The sequence below is a fragment of the Lipomyces japonicus genome (assembly GCF_038497905.1).
Source record: "Lipomyces japonicus strain CBS 7319 unplaced genomic scaffold V1514scaffold_12, whole genome shotgun sequence".
Classification (NCBI taxonomy): domain Eukaryota; kingdom Fungi; phylum Ascomycota; class Lipomycetes; order Lipomycetales; family Lipomycetaceae; genus Lipomyces; species Lipomyces japonicus.
Window position 1 is genome coordinate 141145 of NW_027117824.1, and position 24623 is coordinate 165767.

Consider the following 24623-nt stretch of genomic DNA (forward strand, 5'->3'; position numbering starts at 1 on the left):
TTTAATCTACATTGCAACGCAGCAGCTCGCTTTATTAAACAATGTGATCTGAGTACAAACATGATTGTTATTACATATCCTAAACACTAATATTACAAAAATCTAAATACGTTTCAAAAAATACATTGATTATCGATTTATCTTCGTCTTCTTGAGCCTGAACTATTTCCTGTTGGTGTGTTGACCGCAGCTGAAAGTTCAGAAGCATCAGGAGGAAGGCTTCCTACGGTTGTAGTACTCACTGTAGGGAGAATCCCTGAAGCGAGATCTTGAATTAAATACGGTGGCACTTGTGATATAAATTCAGTTAGCGCAATCTGGATTTTTCTTGCTAGCTTTCTCTCCTCGTCTGTAACTGCTGGTCCTTCAAGAAACGTTTGTATTTGCTTTTGGTGCTGAACTTGCATTTGCATTAAATGTTGAGGATTTTGATAAGCTCCAGCAGCTGGTACCATTTGAGGAGGCGGAATTGGAACTGCTGTCTCTAGTCGCTTTATCTGAAGATTGTAAAGATCCAACAACCAGTTGTTGATTCTCGCAATTGTTGCACTCTCGTATTCCTTTCCGTCATCTGATGCAATCCACTCCTCTATTATTGCAGGGTCTATTTCTGCCGGGATCTCTTCTGGCTTTTCTATGTACATTTCTGTGTCTTGTAGCGGTTTTCCCGGAATGTTCTCTGTTATCTGAGATTCTCTCCCTTCTCCATCTCCTTCTGCAGAAATCGATTCTTCTTCCGCAGCCTCAACTAATCCGATTGAAGAAACCCTTTCACTCAGATTCTGTTTAGCCTTGAGATACCTATCATACCAAACTCTTCCTGCTGTTGAGCTACTGATAATCACATGTGATTCGTCCTTACTTGGAGCATAGCTCGAATATGCATCATATCTAAGCCACTTAGACGTAGGCAGCGATGCATTGACAGGATGCGTAAAGTCCGATAATAGCGGTCGAAGCTTAGATGCCACCCCTAAGGCACTACCCAAGATGGCATGATATGGCGAAGGAGAAAGAACTCCCAGTTTTCGACTTGTCACTGATGTACTCCTCAGCGGAACTACTTTTGTAGTGTTGAAGAAAGAGGCTGTATGGTGTTAGGTCTGTATATATCCAGTTAGAACTCAGTACTTACGGACATGAAATTCTCGCGGGTCAATTCGAGATTTTTTGGATAATGAAGAAAATAGAGGACCATGTTGAGAAACCATGTACAGCACTTCCTTTTCGTCACCTCGATCTTTGATCTCATATTGCTTGTTAGGGTCCAATTGCTCTTCTCGTTGAGCTTCTTCTTCGGCCCGCTCATCTACCTCGGTTGCTTTCCTTACTTGTTGTGCAAACAATGACTGTCCAAATACGTAATATTTATCGACCAACATATAAAATTCTTTTTTAGGTGACAGCTTACTCAAGACAAGCTGGGTTGCCTTTGTGAAGTCTGCCTGCAGTGATTCCAGATTATCATAGCCCTCAACCCTAAATTTTTCCAAAATTGATATTAAAGGCTGTTCTTCAGTAGTAGATGACGGCTGCTGTTGGTGGTCCGATCGAGTACGTTTTGGAGACCATACCGTCTGAGGTGGGCCAACGATTGCCTTAGCAGTCATTACAGCATGAGCAGGATCTTCATACTCAAGAATTGTTATAAACTCTTGAACAATATTTCTCTCATATTTTTGGTCGCCACGCTTCCTTTTGCCTGCATGTTGTTAATCAATCAATATACACTGTGTACTGTGTCAAGAAGGCCTGCACGCGTGCTCAAAACAGAACTCGAGGTAAGGCGCGAATTTAAGTAAACGTGACAAGCTCGAAGATTGAATTAAGAACTGAACAAAACTTACCGCCTTCACCAACCATGTCCACGTAACGTCCAAGTTACAAATATAAAAGAAGGTTTAATCTTGAAAAAAATAATAAAATGCTGGTGATAATATACTAAAAATATTTATTGACGATCTGCCACCAATATTAGTTTTTGCGTAAATTTGAGCAAAAAAAATAAAGTATCGGCACGCAAGCACACGGTTGTAATATATTTAAAAAAAAACGTTTCAAAATTGGGCCTTGGTTCGAAATGGGTTTCGATATCGTTGTAATCTGTGCTTTTACTGTAGATGTTTCGCTTGATATGTCAACTGGCAAACAATTCAAGTGTAATGTATGCACGTATATATTTGGTGAGCAATATGGCACAAGTGTCGAAATTTGACTCTGATTCGTAGTCTGCGTGAGCTCAATTTTCTAGGTTCCCGAAAAAAAAGTAAATTTCGTATTTCTTTGGATTGAAACCCAATTAATCAAGAATCCGCTGCGTGATTCTCCTAAGCTTCAATATTTTCACTAAAGAATTTTTTTTTGTATTGACGGAGTTATTAAATTTTGTAGTTTGCACCTCTATATAGTGATTGCGACCAATATTTACACTTCGCCTTATTACCTGTGTGGGTATGGAAGAAAAAGTATGAGTTCTATGCCATCTCGGCAACTCCCTCTTTTGATTGGGCATAATTGGGTAAGATACCGTTGGAAGTCCCGCTCGCGCATTAACTACGTTGTATCGAGGCAGTGAGCATCTTTAATGTGAATGCTGAGTTTATGACCCTTCTATCGGAAGTTTCTCAATTGGCAGGTGTACGTTGTCCAGGTTTGGGTGAGAGCAATTGACTTCCCCTCCGTACTGGTTCGGAGTACGCATCTTTTACTTTCAGCTTTCCTCCTACTTTCAAAATTTCCTGTCTATCTTAATGGAGGGAAACTGAGCAAGCCCGATGAAAACACAGGAATGTATTGGAATACTACGTAGATAGAGAGTAAGTACATGGAAGTAATGGGTGTGAAAACCGAGTTAAAAAAACGTCGTTTTTCTGGGCGAAGCGGACAGCCTGTAATTCGAGGTCGAATTGGTTCAATAGGGTCAACATGGTCTCGACTATCATCGTGAGAGCTCTTAACCTATCACATGTTCTTCGGCGGAGGCTCATTGTACTTTTTCCGAATGATAATCCTCTTCCGAGGTGCCAGGCTCCTTTTTGACTCTGGTTGTCGTCGTCATTTTAAACATTTCCAGTTCCTCTAAACTACAAACGTACATTTTTGTAGTTGTATCTCTGGCGTGTAGTTAAGCTAGTGAGGTCTTACAGCGCTGTAATGTGCTCCAATTTATAAAAAAGGTGCTTTTATTTGACAAGGCAGTTTTATCTGAATCTGAGAGCAGTCATGCCAATTTTCAAGTTGGTTGGAAAACAAATAACGTACTATAGAATGAAATAAGCACCTATAAGTTTTAGAAAAAGAAAAAAGATTGTGAATCATTTCAAGATTTCTGTTAATATCAAAACGTAGGGTAACAGCTGCGGCGTTCCCAAACATAAATCTTCGTACAAGTTTTTGTGAAAACGTACTAGATTTCAAGAACTTGCAAATATATTTTCTTCCAGATCATCGACATACAGGTTTGCTTTGTTACTATTTTTGGTAAGTAGAATTTTTGTTTTTGACGTCTTATTCTTGTATGAGCATGTTTATTTTGGTTGAAATCGAATGGCGAGCTTGTCAGTGAATAAGCGCATTTGTTTTTGAAGATCATCCTTCAGTTAGCTTTTATATCGTTCCTTCAAATGTTAGAAATTATGTTCTATAATAAATGAAAACAAAGATTTTTTTGTCTTTTTTTAGAGTACACGTGCATACCCAGTGCATACCAAAATAGTTCAATTGCTAATATTAATAGTCTACTGACATAGTAATTTGAACAGATGTCGGAACCGACTGAAATCCAACAAAATAGGAATGGTCAGAATCATGAGATAGTAGATACATCGTCTAAGACTTCCAGTGAAAATATTACTTTTCAGCCTTCACAGACAGAAGCAATATCAGATAAGTTGCCGATTGATGACGTTCTCAAGAAAGAATTAGCTGTGTATAAAATTGAACAGGGGAATGCAATTACAGAGCCGCTCAAGCAAAACCCAGAAGAAACGGTGTTCTCTACAGATTCATCAGTCGCAACAGCGGAGGTAACAGATAGCAGTACGAAAGACCAAAGTGCATCAACAGTACAAATAATATCAGATGAACCGACAATTATATCTGCCAGATCAGATTTATCAGACTCCGATGAATCGTCAAATGGTGAAGAAGATTTTCCAGTAGTGAAAAAGAGGCTTCCGAACGATATAGCTGGAGTTTTGCAAGATCGATTGGAAAAGCTGCAGTCGTCAAGTTTTCTCCACCCGCCACCTCTTTCAGCTTATAATAATCTTATTGAAGAATACCAGAAACGAGGAAAGCTAGACTTTGCAAGAAAATTATTCGAGCGCTCACTTGAAGCATATCCAAGTGTTGCAACACAATGGCTCCTTTTCATCGAGATGGAAACTTCTGCGGGCGAGTTCCCTAGAGCTGACGAATTATTTGGCCGAGCAGTAAAGAATGTTACTTCACTAATCATATGGGAAGAATACTTGTCTTATGTCAGAAGACGGAATAATATCATTACCGAAGGAGAAACTGCTAGAAGGACAATTCTTCAAGCGTTTGAAGTTGTGACTGAAAATATTGGAATTGATGCAAAGTCGGGACGCATTTGGAGCGAATATCTACAATTTATTCGCAATTCTCCAGTTGGATCTTCGTCTTGGGAAATACAACAGAAGATGGATTTGCAACGTAAAGTATATACAAGAGTTTTAGCAATACCAGTTGGAAACCTTGAACAAATATGGCAAGATTACACAATTTGGGAAAATGGATTAAACAAGACTACGGTATGTTTGAACAAAGCACTAATCGATTCAATATCTAATTACAATGATAGGCTAGAAAATTTCTTGCCGATAGATCTGCTGCGTATATGTCTGCTCGCTCATGTCTTAAGGAATTTACACAGCTATCCAATGGTCTTCAAAAAGATGCTACACCAGTTCCTCCAAAATGGGATGAAAATGATCTTACACTGGTACAGAAATGGCAAAAATGGATAGATTGGGAGAAGAAAGACCCTCTGGGATTTAATAACGAAGATTCTAAAATTGAAGACGGAGAAGACAAATTATTTAGAAGAATAATATATGCATATAAGCAATCATTACAAGTGCTAAGATTTTTCCCTTCTGTGTGGTTTGAAGCGTCTGAATATGCATCAGCAACTGGCTATCCAGATCTTCAACTTGAACTGTTAAAAGAAGGAGTCGTTGCAAATCCGGGAAGTAGTTTGTTACATTTCAAGCTTGCTGAGGTTTATGAGTTATCAAAGAAGCGGGACGATGCGAGACGAATATATCAGTCACTATCCAATACTTTAATTAAAGAAATAAAATCAACTGAACAGAAGTCCGAGGAAAGGAAAGCCGCACTGTACAGCAAAGTTCATTCACAAAATATTTCTGTCTCAGCCGATGAGGAGAGTGGAGCAAAGAACAGTCACGTACAATCACACGCCAAGAACGCAGAAGTGGAACAAAAGATTAACAAAATTGAACAGAGAATCAAGACTCGCATAGCGTCACTATCAAAGGAGTTTACGATTAGTAGCATATTTTTTATGCGCGCTCAGAAACGAATGGAAGGACTGAAAAACGCCAGGCAAGTTTTTTCAGATGCAAGAAAATCGCAGTATTCGACATATAGTATATATGTGGATGCAGCAATGATGGAATACCATCACAATAAAGGCCCAGAGATCGCGAGCAAGATCTTTGAACTTGGATTAAAGAGATTTCCTGATTCAGTAGATTTCATAGGAGAATATTTAAATTTTCTTATATTAACCAATGATGACACTAATGCAAGAGCTTTATTTGAACGGACTGCATCAAAGCTACCACCCGAGGTTGCTAAGCCTTTATACCAGAAGTTTTACGAGTATGAATCGGCATATGGAGACGAACTTTCTGCGGTTGTTAAATTAGAATCTAGAATGGCAGAGTTATATCCCAATGCTTCGCCGGTTGTCAGATTTTCGGAACGATATTTTTTTAATGGGAAAAGTGCTTTTAACCAAAATCAAGTTGGGCCAATTGTTTATCGAGATATTTTGAAAGATGAAAATCAATTTGCTGAAATTACAAGCGATGAAGAAGAAGAGGAAGAAGACGAAATTGAAGGGGAAGAAGGGGAGGACAATAATGCGGAATGGAAAGCTTCAGGGAGAGCATATAGCAAAGAAATTAAACTTTCTAAGCGTGCCCAAAAACGAGCGATTGAAGTCGAAAAGACTGAGGCACGGAAGAGGAAGAAACAGGAGAGAGCTCAGATATCAAATGTGGGACCAAGTCGCGATAAAAATGCACTTCCGGATGGAATCGTGACTTTGCTAACGCATCTTATGCCAGCCGCCGCATACAAATCGGTACAATTTGATATTGATTCATTGATAAACCTTATTGATGAGACATCAATTCCAGATATGCCACCTTCGAATGCAAACCTTACGAGGTTCAAGAAGACATAGAGTATTGTACATGATTCAAAAATACAGTGCTTGTTGTGCATTCACACGTGACTGTTTTAAGCTATAAAGTAGTATTTTTTGTTTCTTGTATAGAAGCTTCAGAAATGATACATCTCCAGTTGATTATGTATATACATAGCAGATAAATTTATGCTGTATGCTTAAATCTGCTAAAATCCCTTTCAAATACAATTAAAATTCATGATATCGCATAACTATATGTGAGAAATATATGTATTACTTGGTATCTTGTATACAAAAAATCAAATATAAAGTTCAAACCAGGATTTGTCCTAACTTGGACTGTCCCTGAATAACAATGCAATTAGCGTTGCATTTAAAGTTTTTAATGTCGAATGTTTTGACATTTTAGTTTACGCCGAAGTTTTCTATAATCAATTTTTTCAGGTTTATACAACATAGCCCAAGACCCAATCTATTGATCTTTGATTATCGCAACGTTCAAATTCAGTATGACCAAAAAAATAAAGTTAAAACAAAATAAGAAAGTAAAAGAGTCATTTGAATTAAAGGATGAAATACATTCAGTCGACGGCTTTACTGAATTTGATGAAACAAAAGGAGAGCAAGAACGTAATATTGAAGAATATAGCGAAGATGAGAGTGATGATGAAAGTATTGATTTAGACGAAATAGACGAGTTTGGATTTTTGAAATCTTTTGGTACGGAGGAAAAGGAGAAAATCTCTGTGGAGGACAATATACAGGCATCGGAGAGTGAATATGACAAAAGCGAAGATTCTTTAGACGACGATCATGATAGGATAACAGCAACTACGCCATCTACTTCTTATTTTTCAGATGACTCCGATGCGGATGATTTCGAACAAGATGATGCATTAGATGAACTCCATGCAGCTATTGGCAAAGCTTTGGAACCAGTCTCCCAACCGAAAGGCAGAAAGAAAAAGACAGTTGGTATAGACTTAGCAAATATTAATGCAAATCAGGACTTTCCAACACAAGCTTCATCTAAAAAGATTACACTGGATGATATTAAAGCGCTAACATCATCTAATACACTGGTGTCAAAGTCTCTTGCTCGTCTTGAAGAACTTGACAAGCGCGCCAAGGGTGTTTCAGAAATTGTCAAGGCTCGCCAAGGAAGGCGACTTGAACAACGAATTGATCGTGCAGCAGCATACGAAATCACAAAAGACGAAGTATCTAAATGGGAAGATACTGTGAAACGAAACCGTGAAGCTGAAGGTCTTCAATTCCCTTTGCAAAAAGTTGAAAACGGAGGGTCAGGAGGTGTCCGTGGTGACCTTGATGATGAGGATGAGCTTGAGATTGAAATGAAGGCAGGTGAGGTATTGGAGGGTCGGAAATTGACTCTTGACGAAGTTGCGAGTAGACGAAATGAGCTAAGACACGCAAGAGAGTTGATGTTTCGTGAAGAACGGCGAGCAAGGAGAATCAAAAAGATCAAGAGCAAATCGTATCATAAGGTTCATAAACGTGAAAAAGAACGTGATGCTGAAAGGGCCAAGCAACTTAACGAGGAAGATTCCGAGAACAGAGAAGATGATTACGAAGCTCAAGTTAAACGCGCTCAAGAGCGAATGTCACAAAGACATCGAAATAACACGAAGTGGGCTAAGGATATGAAAAAAATGAATTTAAACAAGGACAGTACATCTAGAGAAGAATTGGAAGAAATGTTAAGACGAGGAGAGGAACTTAAAAAGAAAATTGATGGCCAGGACTCAGATAGCAGTGATGAAGAAGTCTTGAATGAGCAAAATGATGAAAAGCTGGAGGTGACCTCGAAAAAAGGTATTCTTGCCATGAAGTTTATGCAGGATGCGGAGGCGAGATTGAGAAAGGAAAATGATGAAGCCATCGCAGAGTTAAGGCGCGTTGAATCAGGCCATGTGTTTTTAAGAGATGACGAAGGGGGCACATCGGCGACTCATGTTATCAATGAAGGACGACGAAGATATGCTCCAGGAGGCGAGGAATCTAGAAATTCGCTTAATGAAGTAATTGAAAAAGCTGAAGAAGAGGAAAATGAATCAGCTTCCGGTCTCCAGAAGAAGCTCAAGTCTGTTGAAGTTCGAACTTTGTCGGCCAGAGAGAATCGACCAAACCATGACAAGAAAGTAACAGCGAATCCTTGGATAAATGAAGTTGATGACGGGTCTGTGACGAAAGGTGGCTCGTTGTTGACTTTATCTGCTGATAGTTCGAAAAGCCAGAAAGCCGAGGCGAAGCTGAAACGAGCCAAAAAGCGAGCACAACGAGCCAAAAAAGCTGCCGGTGCCGATGGAGACGCAGATGTTCATATAGACGTCAATCAAATTTTAGAAGTACGCAGCGCTCATGACGAATATGATGATGGCGCCGAGACCAATGTAGCTGATTCTCAAGTCATGTTAATTCAGAAAGGCACTAAAAGACTACAACCGGCCGAGTTTGAACAGCGAAATCTTGTCAAGCGGGCATTTGCTGGAGACAATGTGGTAGAAGAATTTGAGGAAGAGAAATCTCGAGTTGTCGAAGATGAAGGTGACAAAGAAATTGATGTTACACTTCCAGGATGGGTATGTGTATTTTTGGTTCAGAGGTATGGATCGTGCTAACAATGTAATTAGGGTTCCTGGACAGGTAAAGGCACAGGCAAGCCTAAGAAAAAGTTTGTGGAGAAGATTGCTGGCATAGCACTCAAAGATCGAAAAGATGCACGTCTGAAAAACGTTATTATCAACGAAAAAGCAGCCAAAAAGAGCGCAAAGTATCTCGTCGGCCAAGTGCCATTCCCGTACGAGAACCGGGAACAGTATGAACGCGCGATGAGAATGCCACTTGGCAAGGAGTGGGCTACGCAGACAATGACACAAAAGCTGACGAAGCCAAAGATTATTGTCAAACCCGGAGTTGTAATTGAGCCTCTGAATGCACCATTTGGCGTTTGATGCATGAAGTGTAATTCAATTCGATATGTAAAATTAAGTAATGAGTGTCAGTATATAACACAGATACATTATGCCAAATCTACGCTTCAATTGTCACCCCGACCGACTCCGATCCCGACCTTGAGCCTCTTTTGATTCACATGAAAATATCAATCAGGCTTGTATAAGATAAGACAATGCTTGACATTAAAATGCGGGATGCCTGATCCACAGCCTACTCTTCCACGACAAAACCTACCCTGGCTTAGCGTAAACTATAAACCAACAACCGCAATGTCGGCATCGATGTGACGTAATTAACATTTTGTATTCCGACCAATCAGATGCCGGCAAATCGGAGAATGTGCAAGCATCCGACGTGCTCAGGTGGACATGTTTCTTACTCACAAATTTGAACATAATTACCTAATCCCGGCCGGCGCTTGAACCGGCCTTTTCTTGCAGCCGATGGCCGGGTAAGCCCGGTGTTCGCGGAAGCTTGCCCAGCAAATCACAACTCTATTACTCTTCTCCACGACGCTTTCTGCTCAGCTTCGTGGCCCTTTATTTTCTCAAATTTCTTCCCCGTTTGTTTTTTTTTCTTCCTCCAAAATTCCTTTCCGCACTTTCTCAATAACACAGTAGCCATGCTACGCTCATTACCGAAGTTGTCGTCTAGACTCCTCGCGGTCTCTACTCGTGCCAATGCTTCTGGTCGTATGGCCGCGGCTTTGTCGCGTCTGTCTTACCAACCTACATCTGGCTTGAACTATCAAGTTCTTTCAAGGCAACTTGCCACTGCTGTTGATTCTCAGGCTTCGACTGTCGTAAGTTTGAATTTTTTAATAGATTGATCTTGTGAGCATTGTTTTTCTTTGGGTTATTTGCGTCACGAGAGCAAGTTGACGGTCCAATATAATAATAACTCGGCGTGGCAATTTTTTGTATTCTATTGTTTGTTTCCCGACTTACCATTATATATCTTGATGAATTTGTAATGGCTTAATTATGGGTCATCATTACTGTTGGATATTATAATTTCAACTTCAACTTTTTCTAATACGTCTGGCGCCGGTTCGGACCGCTGCGGAATATTTACGTCACCTTTCAATAGTTCACACTTCAATTATTATTGTTAACATTGAAATTTTTCATCGTTAATTGCTTATTTTAATACTGTGCAATGGTCAAGATTTGTCTTTTTGTTTTGTGCTCAGAAATCTAAGACGCGTTTATGCCACAAGACTCAATTGTTTTTTATATGTGAATAGGTTACTAACAAGTTTATTAGTCGGGCAACGACACTTTCCTTGAAGGAAACTCTGCTAACTATATCGACGAAATGTATGATGCTTGGAAAGCCGACCCTACAAGCGTTCACATTTCGTGGCAGGTACGTAGAATTGATCGAGTTTATTCTCTTTAATCTCTAATCTATTAGGTTTATTTCAAAAACATGGAAGCTAATGGGGTGGAACCTGCTCGTGCCTTTATTCCTCCTCCTACCATCGTTCCAGCTCCATCGACCGGTGTTCCATACGTCGTTCCTGGTGCCGGACTCGCCGGTAGCAGCGATGTTATCAATCATTTGAAGATCCAACTTCTCGTTCGCGCCTATCAGGTCCGTGGTCATCTCAAGGCGAAGCTAGATCCTCTTGGAATTCGTGAGGTTTCGATTCCAAAGGAATTAACTCTTGAGCATTACAACTTTTCCGAGAAGGATCTTGATATCGAATACTCTCTTGGACCAGGAATTTTACCTTGGTTTGCCGAGTCTGGAAAGAACAAGTTAACTCTTCGTGAGATTATTGCTGCTTGTGAAAGGACCTATTGCAGCTCGTATGCCGTCGAATACATTCACATTCCCGATCGTGAAGAGTGTGATTGGATTCGCCAGAGAATTGAGATTCCTACTCCTTACAACTACTCCGTTGATGAGAAGAGACGTATTTTAGACAGACTTATTTGGTCCACATCGTTCGAGTCTTTCCTTGCCACTAAGTATCCCAATGACAAACGATTTGGTCTCGAAGGTGGCGAGTCTCTTATCCCCGGTACTAAGGCTTTGATAGATACTTCAGTTGATCTTGGCGTCACCGATATTGTGATTGGTATGCCTCATAGAGGTCGTCTTAACATGCTTTCCAATGTTGTTAGAAAGCCTAACGAGTCTATTTTCTCTGAATTTTCTGGATCCGATCAGGCTGACGACGAAGGATCTGGTGACGTAAAGTACCATCTTGGTATGAATTATCAGAGACCTACTCCTTCCGGAAAGCGTGTCAATCTTTCACTTGTTGCTAATCCATCGCATTTGGAGGCCGAGGATCCTGTTGTTCTCGGAAAGACGCGTTCTATTCAGCACTTCAATAAGGACGAGGGTACCTATAATACTGCAATTGGCGTTTTGCTACATGGTGACGCTGCTTTTGCAGGTCAGGGTGTTGTCTATGAGACCATGGGTCTTCACGGACTTCCAGCCTTTTCCACTGGTGGCACCATTCATATCATTGTTAACAACCAAATCGGTTTCACGACAGATCCAAGATTTGCTCGCTCTACTCTTTACCCATCTGACCTTGCCAAAGCTAATGATTCACCAATCTTCCATGTGAACGGTGACGATGTGGAAGCTGTTACTTTTATTTGCCAACTCGCTGCTGAGTACCGTTCCAAGTTTAAGAAGGATGTTATTATCGATATTGTCTGTTACAGAAAGCATGGTCATAATGAAACTGATCAGCCTGCTTTCACTCAGCCTCTTATGTATAAGAAGATTGCCCAGCAAGTTCCTATAATTGAGAAGTATACGAACCAGCTTATTAACGAAAAGACTTTCTCTAAGGAGGATGTTGATGAACACAAGAAGTGGGTGTGGGGTTTACTTGAAGAGTCCTTTTCAAAGGCAAAGGACTATGTCCCTACTACCCGAGAATGGCTGGCGTCTGCTTGGGATGGCTTCAAATCGCCTAAGGAACTTGCCACTGAGATTTTACCACACGAACCTACTGCCATTGACGAGACTACTTTGAAGCATATCAGTGATGTCATTTCCTCCGCCCCCGAGGGATTTACTGTTCATCGTAACTTGAAGCGTATTCTTGCAAACAGAAAGAAGACCGTTCATGATGGCGAAAATATTGACTGGTCTACTGGTGAGGCTCTTGCCTTTGGCTCTCTTGTTGCTGAGGGCTATCATGTCCGTGTTTCCGGACAAGACGTCGAACGTGGTACTTTCTCTCAACGTCATGCTGTTCTTCATGATCAAGACTCTGAAGCTATTTATACTCCTTTACAGCATGTTTCTAAGGACCAGGCTGACTTTGTCATTTCAAACTCTTCCTTGTCAGAATATGGTGTTTTGGGATATGAGTACGGTTACTCTCTTACTTCGCCAGATGCCCTTGTTCAGTGGGAAGCGCAGTTTGGTGATTTCGCTAATACCGCTCAAGTTATTATCGATCAATTCATCGCTTCTGGTGAAGCTAAGTGGGCTCAACGATCAGGCATTATTTTGTCTCTTCCTCACGGATATGATGGCCAGGGACCAGAGCATTCATCTGCTCGCATTGAAAGATATCTTCAACTTGCAAATGAGGATCCAAGGTTTTTTCCATCTGAGGAGAAGCTTAACAGGCAACACCAAGACGCCAACATGCAGATTGTGTATCCCACTACTCCTTCTAACTTGTTCCATCTTCTCCGTCGCCAGATTCACCGTCAATTCAGAAAGCGTGAGTTTCAATTTTTTTAAAAAAACAATTGGAACAGTAGGTTCAGTTTACTAATTATACTTTTACAGCTTTGATTCTTTTCTTTTCGAAATCTTTGCTCAGACATCCACTTGCCCGGTCGAAGTTGTCTGAATTTACTGGCGATTCTCATTTCCAATGGATTATTGAGGATCAGTCTATTGTTCCCAAGACTGAGACCAAGCGGGTGCTCTTGTGTGCTGGTCAGGTATATGCCGGTCTTCATAAAACTCGTGCGGCTAACAACATCGAGGATACCACTATCATTAAGGTCGAGCAGTTCCATCCGTTTCCCTATGCACAGCTTCGTGATGCCCTTAATGAGTACCCTAATTTGGAGGATATTTGCTGGGTTCAGGAAGAACATCTTAACGCCGGTGCTTGGTCATATGTTGAGCCACGTCTCCATACTTTGCTCAAGGAAACTGACAACTACAAGCATTTCGCTATCCGATATGTTGGCCGTGCACCTTCAGCATCTGTTGCCGCTGGTAACAAAGTTACTCACCACAATGAAGAAGAGGCTTTCTTACACGATGCTTTCGGTTTATAGGATTATTAATTGTTTAAAATGAATTTTCACATTTGATTGCTGTAGGAAATTGACGGACAATTAAATTATTTCTTACAACTATAAAGTTTATGAAATTTTTTATGTATTTTTTATATTTTTTTTTAAAGTTCTAGTTTCAAGCTACTTTTTGTTTAGTTTGGTTTACTAGTGGTTTTTAGAACAGGTTGTTTAAAAGGATGATTGATTATGGAGGATACAAAGATATTTATGCTGTATCAGCAAAGTACACACATGATAGATCTCATCGATAAGTGAGGTATATTTTTAATTATATATAACTATAACAAGAAACGGTTTTACTTTTTCAGCCATTCCACGTAAATATCTTTGTAGAACAACTAAATGTAATATTGTTCATAAGATTAAGGGAAAAGTTTAGTCAAATACATCCCAAAAAAAAATTGCATGACTAATTTTGTTTTTAGCATTACAATTGACGCACTATGAGGAAAACAAATTGCAGTCGCAGATATAAAATAATAAATTAATAATAAAAAAATATTTTGCCATTTCTCTCTGTTCACCGTAATGAACTGAATTTTTTTTGCTGGAAATGAGTGGCAAAAGGCTATGGATGAAGAGTACAATTCATTGATAGCAAATGGAACGTGGGAATTGGTTGATCGCCAATCTTTGATAAATGTAGTGAAAAATAGGTGGGTATTTCCATGTTCATCCCGTTTGAGAGCAAATACCCACCTATTTTTCACTACATTTATTGAAGATGGGCGATCAACCAATTCCCACGTTCTATTTGCTATGAAGTACAGCACCGAGGATGGACGTGTGTGTAGATTAAAGAAGGCGTTATATGGATTGAAACAGGCATCACGTACCTGGTTCAGTACATTGAACTTAATGGACTCAAGAGATATACAGCAGAGCCTACAACCTTTTATAATCTTGAGAGGGACCTTCTTGTGAGTGTTTATGTGGACGATATGCTTGTGACAGGGAAGAATGAAAAGAAAGTCATGAGTTTAGTAGTGGAAAAATGACTTTGAAATGTGAGATCGTCATTTTCTTGGTATGCAGATTACGAGGGAGACCAACAGTGTCTATTGGTTGACACAGAAAAATTATATTTTAAAACTTTTGGATTCGTTTGGGATGTCTGATTGCAAACCAAGTACTACCCCCATTACCTCTAAATTTCAGTCCAGAAAAGGCAGAAAAATCAAACAATGATCGATTTTTAGAGCTGGTGGGTGGGCTATTATATTTGTCAACCAGAACTAGACCAGAAATTGCATTCGCAGTTGGGAAGTTGGCCTCATATGGAATGGTACAGTAAACTCATGCTTTACTTAAATCTTATTTAAATCATCAGTCATTGTAGTATATTCCCCACCATTGTCAGAATGCAGGACTTTCAAGACATTTCCCGACTGCTTTCTCAATATATGTTTTAAAATGAACAAAGCCTCGACGTGCTTCAGATCTGTGCTCATTGTAAAGTAAGTAAAGCGACACGCAAATCATAACTCGGAGCCCATGTGCACAATTACGGACCTCTCGAGTATATACATACAGATGTATGTGGTCCTTTGGAAGCGGAGGCAGCATTTACGAAAGAACGCTACTTTGTTGCATTTATCGATGACGCGACACGCTACACGGCTATATACACAATGAAGCACAGATCTGAAGTACGTCGATGCTTTGTTCATTTTATTAAAAACGTAAACGGAAAGAAGCTTGTTCGATAAGAATAAATAGAGAGGCATAACCCTAATCCTAAAGAGGAGGCATAATGTCACCGGCTTTTTTGTAAGCTGCTTTTATAAGCGGCAACTACCGGAGGGGTGTTTCAAATAAGGTCTCATGTATAATGACTGACTATGTTACCCTTAATTGAAGAACAGTTGCAGATATAATTTTTGCGATGGACTATCTTTTGCATTAAACTTTGATGTTATTTTCATCTGCTTGTGAGTGCTTGTAGGACTTCTTTTAAAACCCAAGCCATGTCTCGAAAGTTATCTTTCCTTCCCGGTACCATGTGCGATGATAGACTGTGGTCTCACGTTCGTTCATTTTTGCCGTCCACGTATCGCGTCAATCTGGTTCCGTTATATAAGGCCAATGATCATGAACACATGCACAGAATTATTGCTCACGCAATTGATCCGGCCACTCATCTGATTGGCTTTTCCATGGGTGCCTACCTCGGCACGGAGTATGTACTGCAACACCCGGGTTGCGCCAAGTCATTGACCATTATTTGCGGTGCGCTGTCGGACTTATCTGCCCGTGAGCGTCAACGTCGGCATACTGCGATCGAATTGATGTCAAGGGGCCGGTTTAAAGGATTGACCGACATTTCAAGGTTCGTACACGAATCAAGAATGGCCGATCCGGCAGTGGCAGGCGTGGTGAGAGACATGAACACCGATTTGGGCAAGGCCGTGTTTTTGGCGCAGATGACGGCCATGACTGATCGGCAAAATTTGTATCCGATTTTGGAGCAACAAGAACGAGTACAAGATCTTGAGAAAACTCCGGTTCATTCAATATTTGCACAGGATGATAAAATGGTGAGATTGTCCGATGCGGATAAGATTAAAAAGCTTATTCCAGGAGTGAGGATTGATGTTTTACCGGAGACTGGTCACATGGCACCATTAGAGAAGCCGAAGGAACTTGCTGAATTGATTATAGATTTTGTTGAGCACGTAGAAAATAAAATATAGATACTATCAAATTACTATTTTTTTTTTCTTCATGTTCTTCTTTTTCTAACCCTTGCGTAATTAACTATATATACGAAACAGTATACTTTGAAAATAGAATTTTCTTAATCCTTCACTATCCAGTCGTTCATTCGACCATGAATTGTGAACTTGTAAATGATAACCCATGTTAAGTGAGGCGTTTAACCTAATGAGTATGGACGGCTGGAGGCCAAGCAATTTACCAAGTCCTTTCCGGCACAAATTTTGATGCGCACTAATGTTCAAAATTGAGCCCAGGTCTAAATCTCGGGGACAAAACTAACAGACTCCGACAACCATTCAAATGTACAAAATAATATGATAACCTTTCTCTCTTCTTAACTGTGATATCGCTAAAAGTTTTCGGTACAATTTTTCAATACCCAGTCAACAAACCCAGTCAACAATGATGCGCACCTTGTCAATAGATACTCTCTATATTCATGTGAACCGCTCCGTTTACTGTTGAAGCTTAAGTTGTATTTAACACAATAAAACGCTGCGTGTGGAAAATTATCACGTAACAAGTTCTTGTTTATTTCTTAATTGAAATTCCATAATTTCATTCACTTGCATCAATACTTTGTTTCGCTAATGCTTGACTCTGCATCTTCCATTTCAACATCTTCCGTCGTGACATGGTTGTCGGTAATTGAAGTTTGACCCTTCTGAATCTCATCATTTGCAAGATTAAGAGTTGGTTTTAATGCGTCTTGAGTGATTTCTTCACCTTCAATCACCCGTTTGCCAACGTCACCAATCTTTTCCAATACAACTTTCTTGGCCGAGATTGCTTTCCGCAATCGATCAATAATTTTCATTTGCTCATCCAAATCACTCACGTCTTCGTCTAGCTCGGTTTTCAGCGCTTCACGAGTCCGTGAAAGTTTGATCCTAATCCTTCCAGCTTCATTGCTAACGTCCTTCGGTGCCAAAGTGCCGGCTGATACTCGCTCGAGAAGGTCAAGCAGATCAGGCAGGAAGTCAAAGTCTTGACGGCTTAGCGACATCATTGAGTTCTTTCTCGTATTAACTGTAGATCTCAAATATGGCTTTTAACATATGCCGATTTAATATTCAAATTGCTTGATGGAAATCTTGGCGACCATTTAATCAAGCACCTGTGGTTCCAACAAAAAATCTTGAAAAAGCTACGGCACGTGATCAAAATTTTCGCACATGTTATATAAGCAGCATGGAAACGATGAAGAAACAGAGGTTTTTAACTAATATGAAATCCTATACAATGAATATGCATATGGTAGTCATAATCTTAAAGCAAAAATGTTTTTTTTAATCTATTGTTATGTTTATCTGATTTTTTTTTCAAGATACCACTTGTTCTGTTGTATTTGAGTCATTGAGATTCATAAATACATTCAACTATCGAAATGCCTAAACCTTATTTTTTAGTGTTCAGGGAAAAGTTCGATGGGTGACTTGAAATCAACGACGAAACTAAGGAAAAGCACAAGAGGTGATCACTATACGGTTGCCAAAGAATATTGAATTTAGTCGATACTTAATCAGTGATTGTTTTTTATAATTAAGGTCGTTGAAGGTTACTCAAAAGGTTTAGCCGTTGTCATTTGACTGTGATTCGAATGCCATCTCGATCAAGCAGACTGGTTTTTTTTACATATATACAAGAATTTTAAAAAAAAAGAAATGAAGTCCAAAAAACTGACTATTGTGATAAAACTGGGTTAGTGGCTGATATTTATTGAATGAAATTGTTAGTTAACCGCCAGTAGGGACGTCATCGATTTGCGATGAGCATACGCATGAGCCTCGAGTTTCGATCATGTCATTGATAGTAGAGACAGTGGTGAAGCTGCGGCGTGACGGGCACAGGATCATTATTGTATCGTCTGCGGCTATTGCCATGGGTTTAAAACGAATGAACATTCCGCGGCGTCCAAAGCATTTAGCTACGGTTCAGGTAAATTCATGGATTTTCAATCAATTCGGAAAGATAACTTACAACATGATAGGCCATTGCAGCCACAGGGCAAGGTCGGCTAATTGCATTATGGGATCATCTTTTCTCTCAACTTGATCAGCCTATCGCACAAATATTACTTACGCGAAATGATATTTCAGATGTAATTATTGTTTTTTTTTTTTTTTTTTTTTTTTTTTTTTAACGCCCTATGATTTTACTTCTTCGAGACTGACCATCAAAAATTTTATAGCGTGGCCAATACCTTAACGCAGCAAACACGTTATCTGAATTATTAAATCTGGGAATTGTTCCTATTGTAAATGAGAATGACACGTTATCAGTTATGGAAATCAAATTTGGAGATAATGACACGCTATCTGCGATTACGGCTGGCATGGCTAGCGCAGATTACTTGTTTCTTCTTACCGATGTTGACGGATTGTATACTGAAAATCCAAGGCTAAATCCGAATGCTACTCCGATTGAGATTGTCACCGATATTTCACAGCTCAAGGTTGACGTTTCTACTGCTGGAAGTAGTGTCGGTACTGGTGGCATGGTCACGAAGTTGATCGCTGCAGAATTGGCCACGTCCGCTGGCGTCACCACGATCATCACTAAATCTTCTGTTCCGGGCAACATTCACTCGATATTGAATTATGTCGAATGGCAAAAAAAAACTGATAACCTTCACGACGATGAGTTACGACTCAGCGTTCTTGCCATTGATGATGAGTCAGAACCTGACCTCCGACGTTCAGTTCGCTCGGTTCGTTCAAGAAGTCCTAGCACTTCAAGCTCACGAAATCAGTCTTTGCCACAATCACCTGAACGGTTACGAACTCCGTCGCCTCCGCCAAGACATACCCGGTTCCCTCCGCAATCCCACCCGATCCGTGACCGACATTTTTGGATTTTGCATGGTTTGAAGGCTCATGGAACGGTCTACATTGACCATGGCGCGTATAGGGCCGTGACAAGAGCTGACAAGGCTGGGCTATTGCCGGCAGGTGTAGTAGATGTTCAGGGGAACTTTAACGCGTCTGAAACCGTGTCAATCAAAGTGGTTAACCGGGCTGACTACGAAAATCTTCACAATAAGGAGTCGTTTACAAGTGAGCAAGAAGATGAGTTGTTTGAACAAGCAGAAGAAATAGGGAAGGCAATCGTGAATTACTCATCGGTAGAAATAAACAGGATTAAGGGGTTGAAGAGCTTTGAAATCGAACCGTTACTGGGATACGCGGATTCAGAATACATCGCGCATCGGGACAATTTGGCATTTTTCCCGCGGCATTGATTAATAGAACAATACAAAAAAGAATTATGCTATTGAAAAAAAAAATGGTTGAATATATTCAGTTATAATTTATATTGTAAATATATACTTGTGATATAAAAGCATTTGTAGTCTTGAAAATTGCTTCTATTTTGTGGGTTAGGGAAAGGTTTGTTTTGCGGGCCAATGTTGGGCAAAGGCTGTATATTTTGAAATTCATAGCAGCCAATGTTTAATGACGGGTTCTAGTATGCCTTTACTTTCTATAACACGCGAGAGATTATCGGCAGAAATAAGTTTAGATTCAGTAGAGCGAAACTCGAATCGGTTTAAATTGCTTACTTTGAACTGCTGGTGAGTTTGCATGAATTCCTTCACTTCAATTTCCTCGGCAAATCATTAAACAAAACAAAAAAATACAAAATCTAATGATCCGCGTGTGCTAATCGGTTAATTTTTAGGGGACTAAAATATGTTTCAAAATTTCGACAACAACGAATGCATTATATTGCCCGGCAGATCGCTTTAGCTGATGCCGACATTGTTGCTTTACAAGAATGCTGGGTAGCTGCCGATTATGATTACATCAGGAAGCACACTCGAAACAAGTTTGCTTACGCGAAATATTTTTACAGTGGCATTCTTGCTGGATCGGGATTAGTTGTGCTTTCGAAATTTCCCATAGAATCAGTATCAATGATCCCGTACGTTATTAATGGCCGGCCAAGTGCTTTTTTCAGAGGAGATTGGTACGTGGGTAAAGGTATTGCTAGCGCGGTTATACGGCACCCGTCCGGAGTGCCTATTGAAATTTTCAACACACATATGCATGCACCATACGGTCCCGGAGATGCATCGTATGTTTGTCATCGCACGTCCCAAGCGTGGCAGTTGGCTAGACAAATCAGGGCAGCAGTCGAGCGAGGGCATTTGGTCGTTGCAGTTGGGGATTTTAATTCCAAGCCGGAAAGCGTGACATACTCATTATTGACCGAAAGGGCTGGATTACATGATAGTTGGACTACAGTTCATGGAACCAGCAGTGCACATATTAGGCCAGAAACATTGTCACCGAATGATCAAATTATAAGTCTGGGGGTCACCTGTGACTCTTTATTGAATACTTGGAGGTCAGATCGAGACATTTCCGAGGCGAAAAGGTTGGATTATTGCTTTCACGCGCCGCATTTATCTACAGTGACTGATATTCAAGTAACATTTATCGAACGGGTTCCAGATCTCAACGTGTCACCGTCCGACCATTTTGGGGTTGCCGTGACACTCGAGATTCTTCCGCATTCACCGTCTAGACTGAATTCAGGTCATGAACAAGTAGAGCAAGCTAGTAGAAGACATAAATTTTCGGTTTCCAACTATACAAGTATATTAAATACCATTAGGGAGTATAGGCCAACTGCGAACGCGCAGCAGTATTGGCGGTTGCTGCACTTCTGGATATCAATCATTATCGTTATTGCGTTACACGTGGGAATTTTTTGGGTTAAGCAAGGATGGCCAGCGTTTTTGGTCTTGCTCGGTGGGACAATCATTGCGGTTTCTGGAGTGATTGACGGCATGTTGGGATTTTTGTTTGCAAGAAATGAATTGCGGGCGCTGTTGGAATTTGAGGAAGAAGTAACATGGGAACTTAGGCGAGTAACTGAGCGATTGGAAGACGAATTTGTGCATGGCAGTGAAGTTGATGAGTTTGAACATGGCGTTAAGGTGACGTAGTTTACGTAGGTTACATAATATAATGGGAGTATAAAATGAGAAAACTACTGAAATTTTCAAGAATTTAAATGAATGTTCAATTGCCAGGCGATGACAACGAAGGCGGAATACGTTTTATGTACAGCAGAAGAGGCACAAGGCGGCGCGGAGCACGCAAGAGCACTGATGCTTTGCGTTGCAAACCAGCGAGTTGAGCAATACGGTCAGTAGCTCGCTCCTATGACCCAGCAGAGCTCAAAATTAAGTTGCAAGAGAAAAAAATAACAGGATATGGGATCATATTTTCGCAATTGATTAATTACCATTTTGGTTCAGCAATTTTTGAGGCAAATTCAATCATTACATGGTTTATGGTGTAAATACTTGCAAGAAAAATATGGAAATCGGAAATTAGGTTCGCAATCAGGGGTTAACCGCAACGTAACGCTTCCCACCCCCCCCCTATAAATTGGGTCCTTTTCTCCTCGAAAAAACAACTTTTAAAATATATTATAATATTAATTGCATATTTAAACTTACACAAATGGCTACTGGGTAAGTTTGACAGGACAGATTTGGAATTTAATTTTTTTTTTTTCATATTTGGATGTTGTCATGCTAACATGGGTTGATTTGGTTACTTAGACGATTCTTCACTCTCAACACCGGCGCTAAGATTCCCGCACTGGGTCTCGGAACTTGGCAATCTGCACCCAACGAGGTTTACGAGGCTGTTTTGGTATGCTCAATTATTTAGCTTTCGTGAAGATTTAATTTCTCTAAACATTGAGATGTAGACTGCCATCAAGACTGGATACAGACACATTGATACTGCGTTCGCGTACGGGAATGAAGCAGAGGTCGGCAAAGCCATCAAGGATTCGAATGTTCCTCGCGACCAGCTCTTTGTCACCACCAAGCTGTAAGATTTATAATATACTTTGAAAGTGATTGTCACTAAAGCTTAATATAGTTGGGGAACTTACCATAACAAGCCAGAGGAGAACTTGGACATCTCTCTTAAGAGCCTTGGTCTGGACTATGTCGACCTTTATTTGGTTCACTGGCCTGTTGCGCTCAATGCAGAGGGCAACCACCCTCTGTTCCCAACCCTGCCTGACGGCACTCGTGACCGGCTGGCAGACTGGGATTTTATAAAAACATGGGATTTGGTTCAAAACTTGCCAAAGACCGGAAAGGCCAAGGCTGTTGGAGTTTCCAACTTCTCAACCGTTAACCTTGAGAAATTGTTGAACGCTCCGTCCACCAAGGTTGTTCCAGCCGTTAACCAGGTCGAGCTTCACCCATATCTCCCACAGGACAAGCTGTTTAAGTACACTGCCGAGAAAGGCATTCACTTGACCGCGTACTCGCCACTTGGATCTACTGATGCTCCATTACAGAAGGAATCCGTTATTCAAGAGATTGCCAAGAAAACGGGCAAGACCGCTCCTCAGGTTTTGATTTCGTGGGCCATCTCGCGAGGCACGTCAGTTATCCCCAAGTCAGTGACCAAGGAACGAATCATTGCCAACTTTGATGACTTCGTTTTGTCGGATGAGGACGTGGCTGCTGTCAATGCCATTTCTAAGGTCACATCGAAGAGAGTGGTGAGCCCGAACTGGGGGGAGACTGTGTTCCACGATGACGAGTAAATCATGTCCAATTTTTGGGAGGTTTAATAGAATTATGATTTTAGTTTAGTAGAAAATTTTGAAAATATGATTACATATAGTTGGTCATGCGTAATGCGTTTAAATTTGGCTTACATGTTTTTAGTAATGCAATTGAATGATCACAACGTGTCATCATTTTGTTGTTAACCAAAGTACCGGGAGTCAGCATGTTGTTGCTGACGGCCTGCGCTGCTTACTTAATTCGAAATTGCCATAGTTTAGTTCACTATCGCATGTTGCGGAGGTAAACAATGAATTTATAAAGGATCGGTTTTCCGGTTGTCCCATACAAAATTAAAATAAATTAAATAAGTTAAAATAAATTAACAATGGCTGAAACTCAAGTTGTGGTTGTTGGCGGTGGCATATTTGGCTTGGGTCTGATTGCTGCTCTGATCAAATCATATTCTTCTTTAAAGGACAAGGCCCACGTTACTCTAATTACTGACCGAGAAGAGTATGTGTATTTGCCGGCAAATCTTCGTAATGCAGTAACGGATATATCTGAATTGTACATTCGGCCTTACTCCAAGCTGTTTACCAAGGTTCCTGATTTTGGCACCTTGAAAGTTGCAAAAGTAACGAATATTTTGGACAAAGGCAAAACTGTTGTGTTGGAATCCGGAGAATCCATCAAGGCCGACATCTTGGTATGCAATTACGAGCGGAAATTTTGCTTCTTCTTTGCAATTAATCTTTGATTAGGTTCTTGCCACTGGATCGAACCACAGCCCGCCCTCAGATGCGATTGGCGTGAACCGAAAGGAAATTTTTCAATTTTTCGCTGACCAACGTGCTAAGATTAAGTCTGCGTCAACAATTGTCATTCTTGGTGGCGGAGCGGTTGGTTCCGAACTTGCTGCCGAGATTGGTGACGTTTACAAGGACCAGAAGCGTATTATCTTGGTTCACAGCAAGGACCTGCCCTTGTCCAACATTTACTTGTACAGTTTCCGAGAAAAAGTGGCCAATATCCTTGACAAACTCGGCGTTACTACTATATTTAATTCTACTGGAGTAGATAATGGAGATGGCACCGTGACAATTACACACAAGCCTACTGCTCAACATTCTGAAAAGTCCGAGACTATCAGCGCTGACATTGTCTTCCATGCGCTAACACCGACTCCGAACACTGGATTCGTGGCAGAAAATTTTAAAAATAGCAAAGGGCAAGTTATTGTGAAGCCTACTTTCCAGACTTTGGAATCAGATCACGTCTTTGCACTTGGTGATATTAATGATATTGTGGAAGTCAAGCAGGCTGCCAAATCACTTTCTGCGATCCCAATTGCAGCTGCCAATGTGATTTCTGTTATTAACGGGCAAGCAGCTAGTAAAACATACAAGCCGTCATTGGAAGCTATTGGCTTGCTGTTGGGACGTCGACATGCTGCCGGAACCATTGAACTTCCATGCTTTGGCAAGGTTAACTTTCCAGGGTGGCTAATTTTGTGGTTGAAGGGCGAAGACGTGCTTGCTTCGAAAATATTGAAGTCTATAGGCATATATTAAATTATATCGTAACTAGTAACTGTAGTTAGTAGTTGGTAGTTAATTTATTTAATGTTGGATTAGGTAACATTTTAAAT

At 40.5% G+C, this 24623-nt stretch overlaps 10 protein-coding genes across 10 annotated transcripts; 8 read left to right on the plus strand and 2 right to left on the minus strand.

Moving 5' to 3' along the window:
• Positions 1-14: 14 nt before the first annotated feature.
• On the minus strand, positions 15-2127 carry V1514DRAFT_362568 (uncharacterized protein). Its single transcript, XM_066929743.1, has 3 exons — positions 1848-2127; positions 1136-1702; positions 15-1087 (listed from the first exon to the last, which is right to left on the minus strand). Exons 1-3 carry the CDS (start codon positions 1861-1863, stop codon positions 138-140), a joined length of 1533 nt encoding a protein of 510 aa, XP_066784248.1. The 5' UTR covers positions 1864-2127; the 3' UTR covers positions 15-137.
• A 1233-nt stretch (positions 2128-3360) lies between these two features.
• V1514DRAFT_328439 (uncharacterized protein) lies at positions 3361-6694 on the plus strand. The gene is made up of 3 exons (XM_066927169.1): positions 3361-3480; positions 3737-4775; positions 4826-6694. Exons 2-3 carry the CDS (start codon positions 3762-3764, stop codon positions 6458-6460), a joined length of 2649 nt encoding a protein of 882 aa, XP_066784249.1. The 5' UTR covers positions 3361-3480; positions 3737-3761; the 3' UTR covers positions 6461-6694.
• Positions 6695-6872: 178 nt separating this feature from the next.
• Positions 6873-9765, plus strand: V1514DRAFT_291825 (small-subunit processome). Its single transcript, XM_066925330.1, has 2 exons — positions 6873-9027; positions 9079-9765. The coding sequence occupies exons 1-2, from the start codon at positions 6934-6936 to the stop codon at positions 9397-9399; spliced, it is 2415 nt and encodes an 804-aa protein (XP_066784250.1). The 5' UTR covers positions 6873-6933; the 3' UTR covers positions 9400-9765.
• A 95-nt stretch (positions 9766-9860) lies between these two features.
• On the plus strand, positions 9861-14072 carry V1514DRAFT_328444 (thiamine diphosphate-binding protein). The gene is made up of 4 exons (XM_066927170.1): positions 9861-10205; positions 10670-10771; positions 10820-13112; positions 13181-14072. The coding sequence occupies exons 1-4, from the start codon at positions 10026-10028 to the stop codon at positions 13681-13683; spliced, it is 3078 nt and encodes a 1025-aa protein (XP_066784251.1). The 5' UTR covers positions 9861-10025; the 3' UTR covers positions 13684-14072.
• A 1210-nt stretch (positions 14073-15282) lies between these two features.
• Positions 15283-16409, plus strand: V1514DRAFT_328447 (Alpha/Beta hydrolase protein). Its single transcript, XM_066927171.1, has one exon. The coding sequence runs from the start codon at positions 15672-15674 to the stop codon at positions 16395-16397; it is 726 nt and encodes a 241-aa protein (XP_066784252.1). The 5' UTR covers positions 15283-15671; the 3' UTR covers positions 16398-16409.
• Positions 16410-16695: 286 nt separating this feature from the next.
• On the minus strand, positions 16696-17789 carry V1514DRAFT_26045 (uncharacterized protein). Its single transcript, XM_066924771.1, has one exon. It carries the CDS (start codon positions 17429-17431, stop codon positions 16994-16996), a length of 438 nt encoding a protein of 145 aa, XP_066784253.1. The 5' UTR covers positions 17432-17789; the 3' UTR covers positions 16696-16993.
• Positions 17790-17844: 55 nt separating this feature from the next.
• On the plus strand, positions 17845-19729 carry V1514DRAFT_328450 (Aspartate/glutamate/uridylate kinase). The gene is made up of 4 exons (XM_066927172.1): positions 17845-18123; positions 18173-18360; positions 18413-18523; positions 18614-19729. The coding sequence occupies exons 1-4, from the start codon at positions 18087-18089 to the stop codon at positions 19661-19663; spliced, it is 1386 nt and encodes a 461-aa protein (XP_066784254.1). The 5' UTR covers positions 17845-18086; the 3' UTR covers positions 19664-19729.
• Positions 19730-19866: 137 nt separating this feature from the next.
• Positions 19867-21417, plus strand: V1514DRAFT_351419 (Endonuclease/exonuclease/phosphatase). Its single transcript, XM_066929453.1, has 2 exons — positions 19867-19996; positions 20104-21417. Exons 1-2 carry the CDS (start codon positions 19878-19880, stop codon positions 21374-21376), a joined length of 1392 nt encoding a protein of 463 aa, XP_066784255.1. The 5' UTR covers positions 19867-19877; the 3' UTR covers positions 21377-21417.
• A 381-nt stretch (positions 21418-21798) lies between these two features.
• On the plus strand, positions 21799-23194 carry V1514DRAFT_26289 (NADP-dependent oxidoreductase domain-containing protein). The gene is made up of 4 exons (XM_066924777.1): positions 21799-21910; positions 22001-22094; positions 22153-22277; positions 22329-23194. The coding sequence occupies exons 1-4, from the start codon at positions 21900-21902 to the stop codon at positions 23008-23010; spliced, it is 912 nt and encodes a 303-aa protein (XP_066784256.1). The 5' UTR covers positions 21799-21899; the 3' UTR covers positions 23011-23194.
• Positions 23195-23360: 166 nt separating this feature from the next.
• V1514DRAFT_278546 (uncharacterized protein) lies at positions 23361-24546 on the plus strand (the record flags this gene model as incomplete). Its single annotated transcript, XM_066924989.1, has 2 exons — positions 23361-23681; positions 23737-24546. The coding sequence occupies 2 exons, from the start codon at positions 23361-23363 to the stop codon at positions 24544-24546; spliced, it is 1131 nt and encodes a 376-aa protein (XP_066784257.1).
• Between the last annotated feature and the right edge of the window lie 77 nt (positions 24547-24623).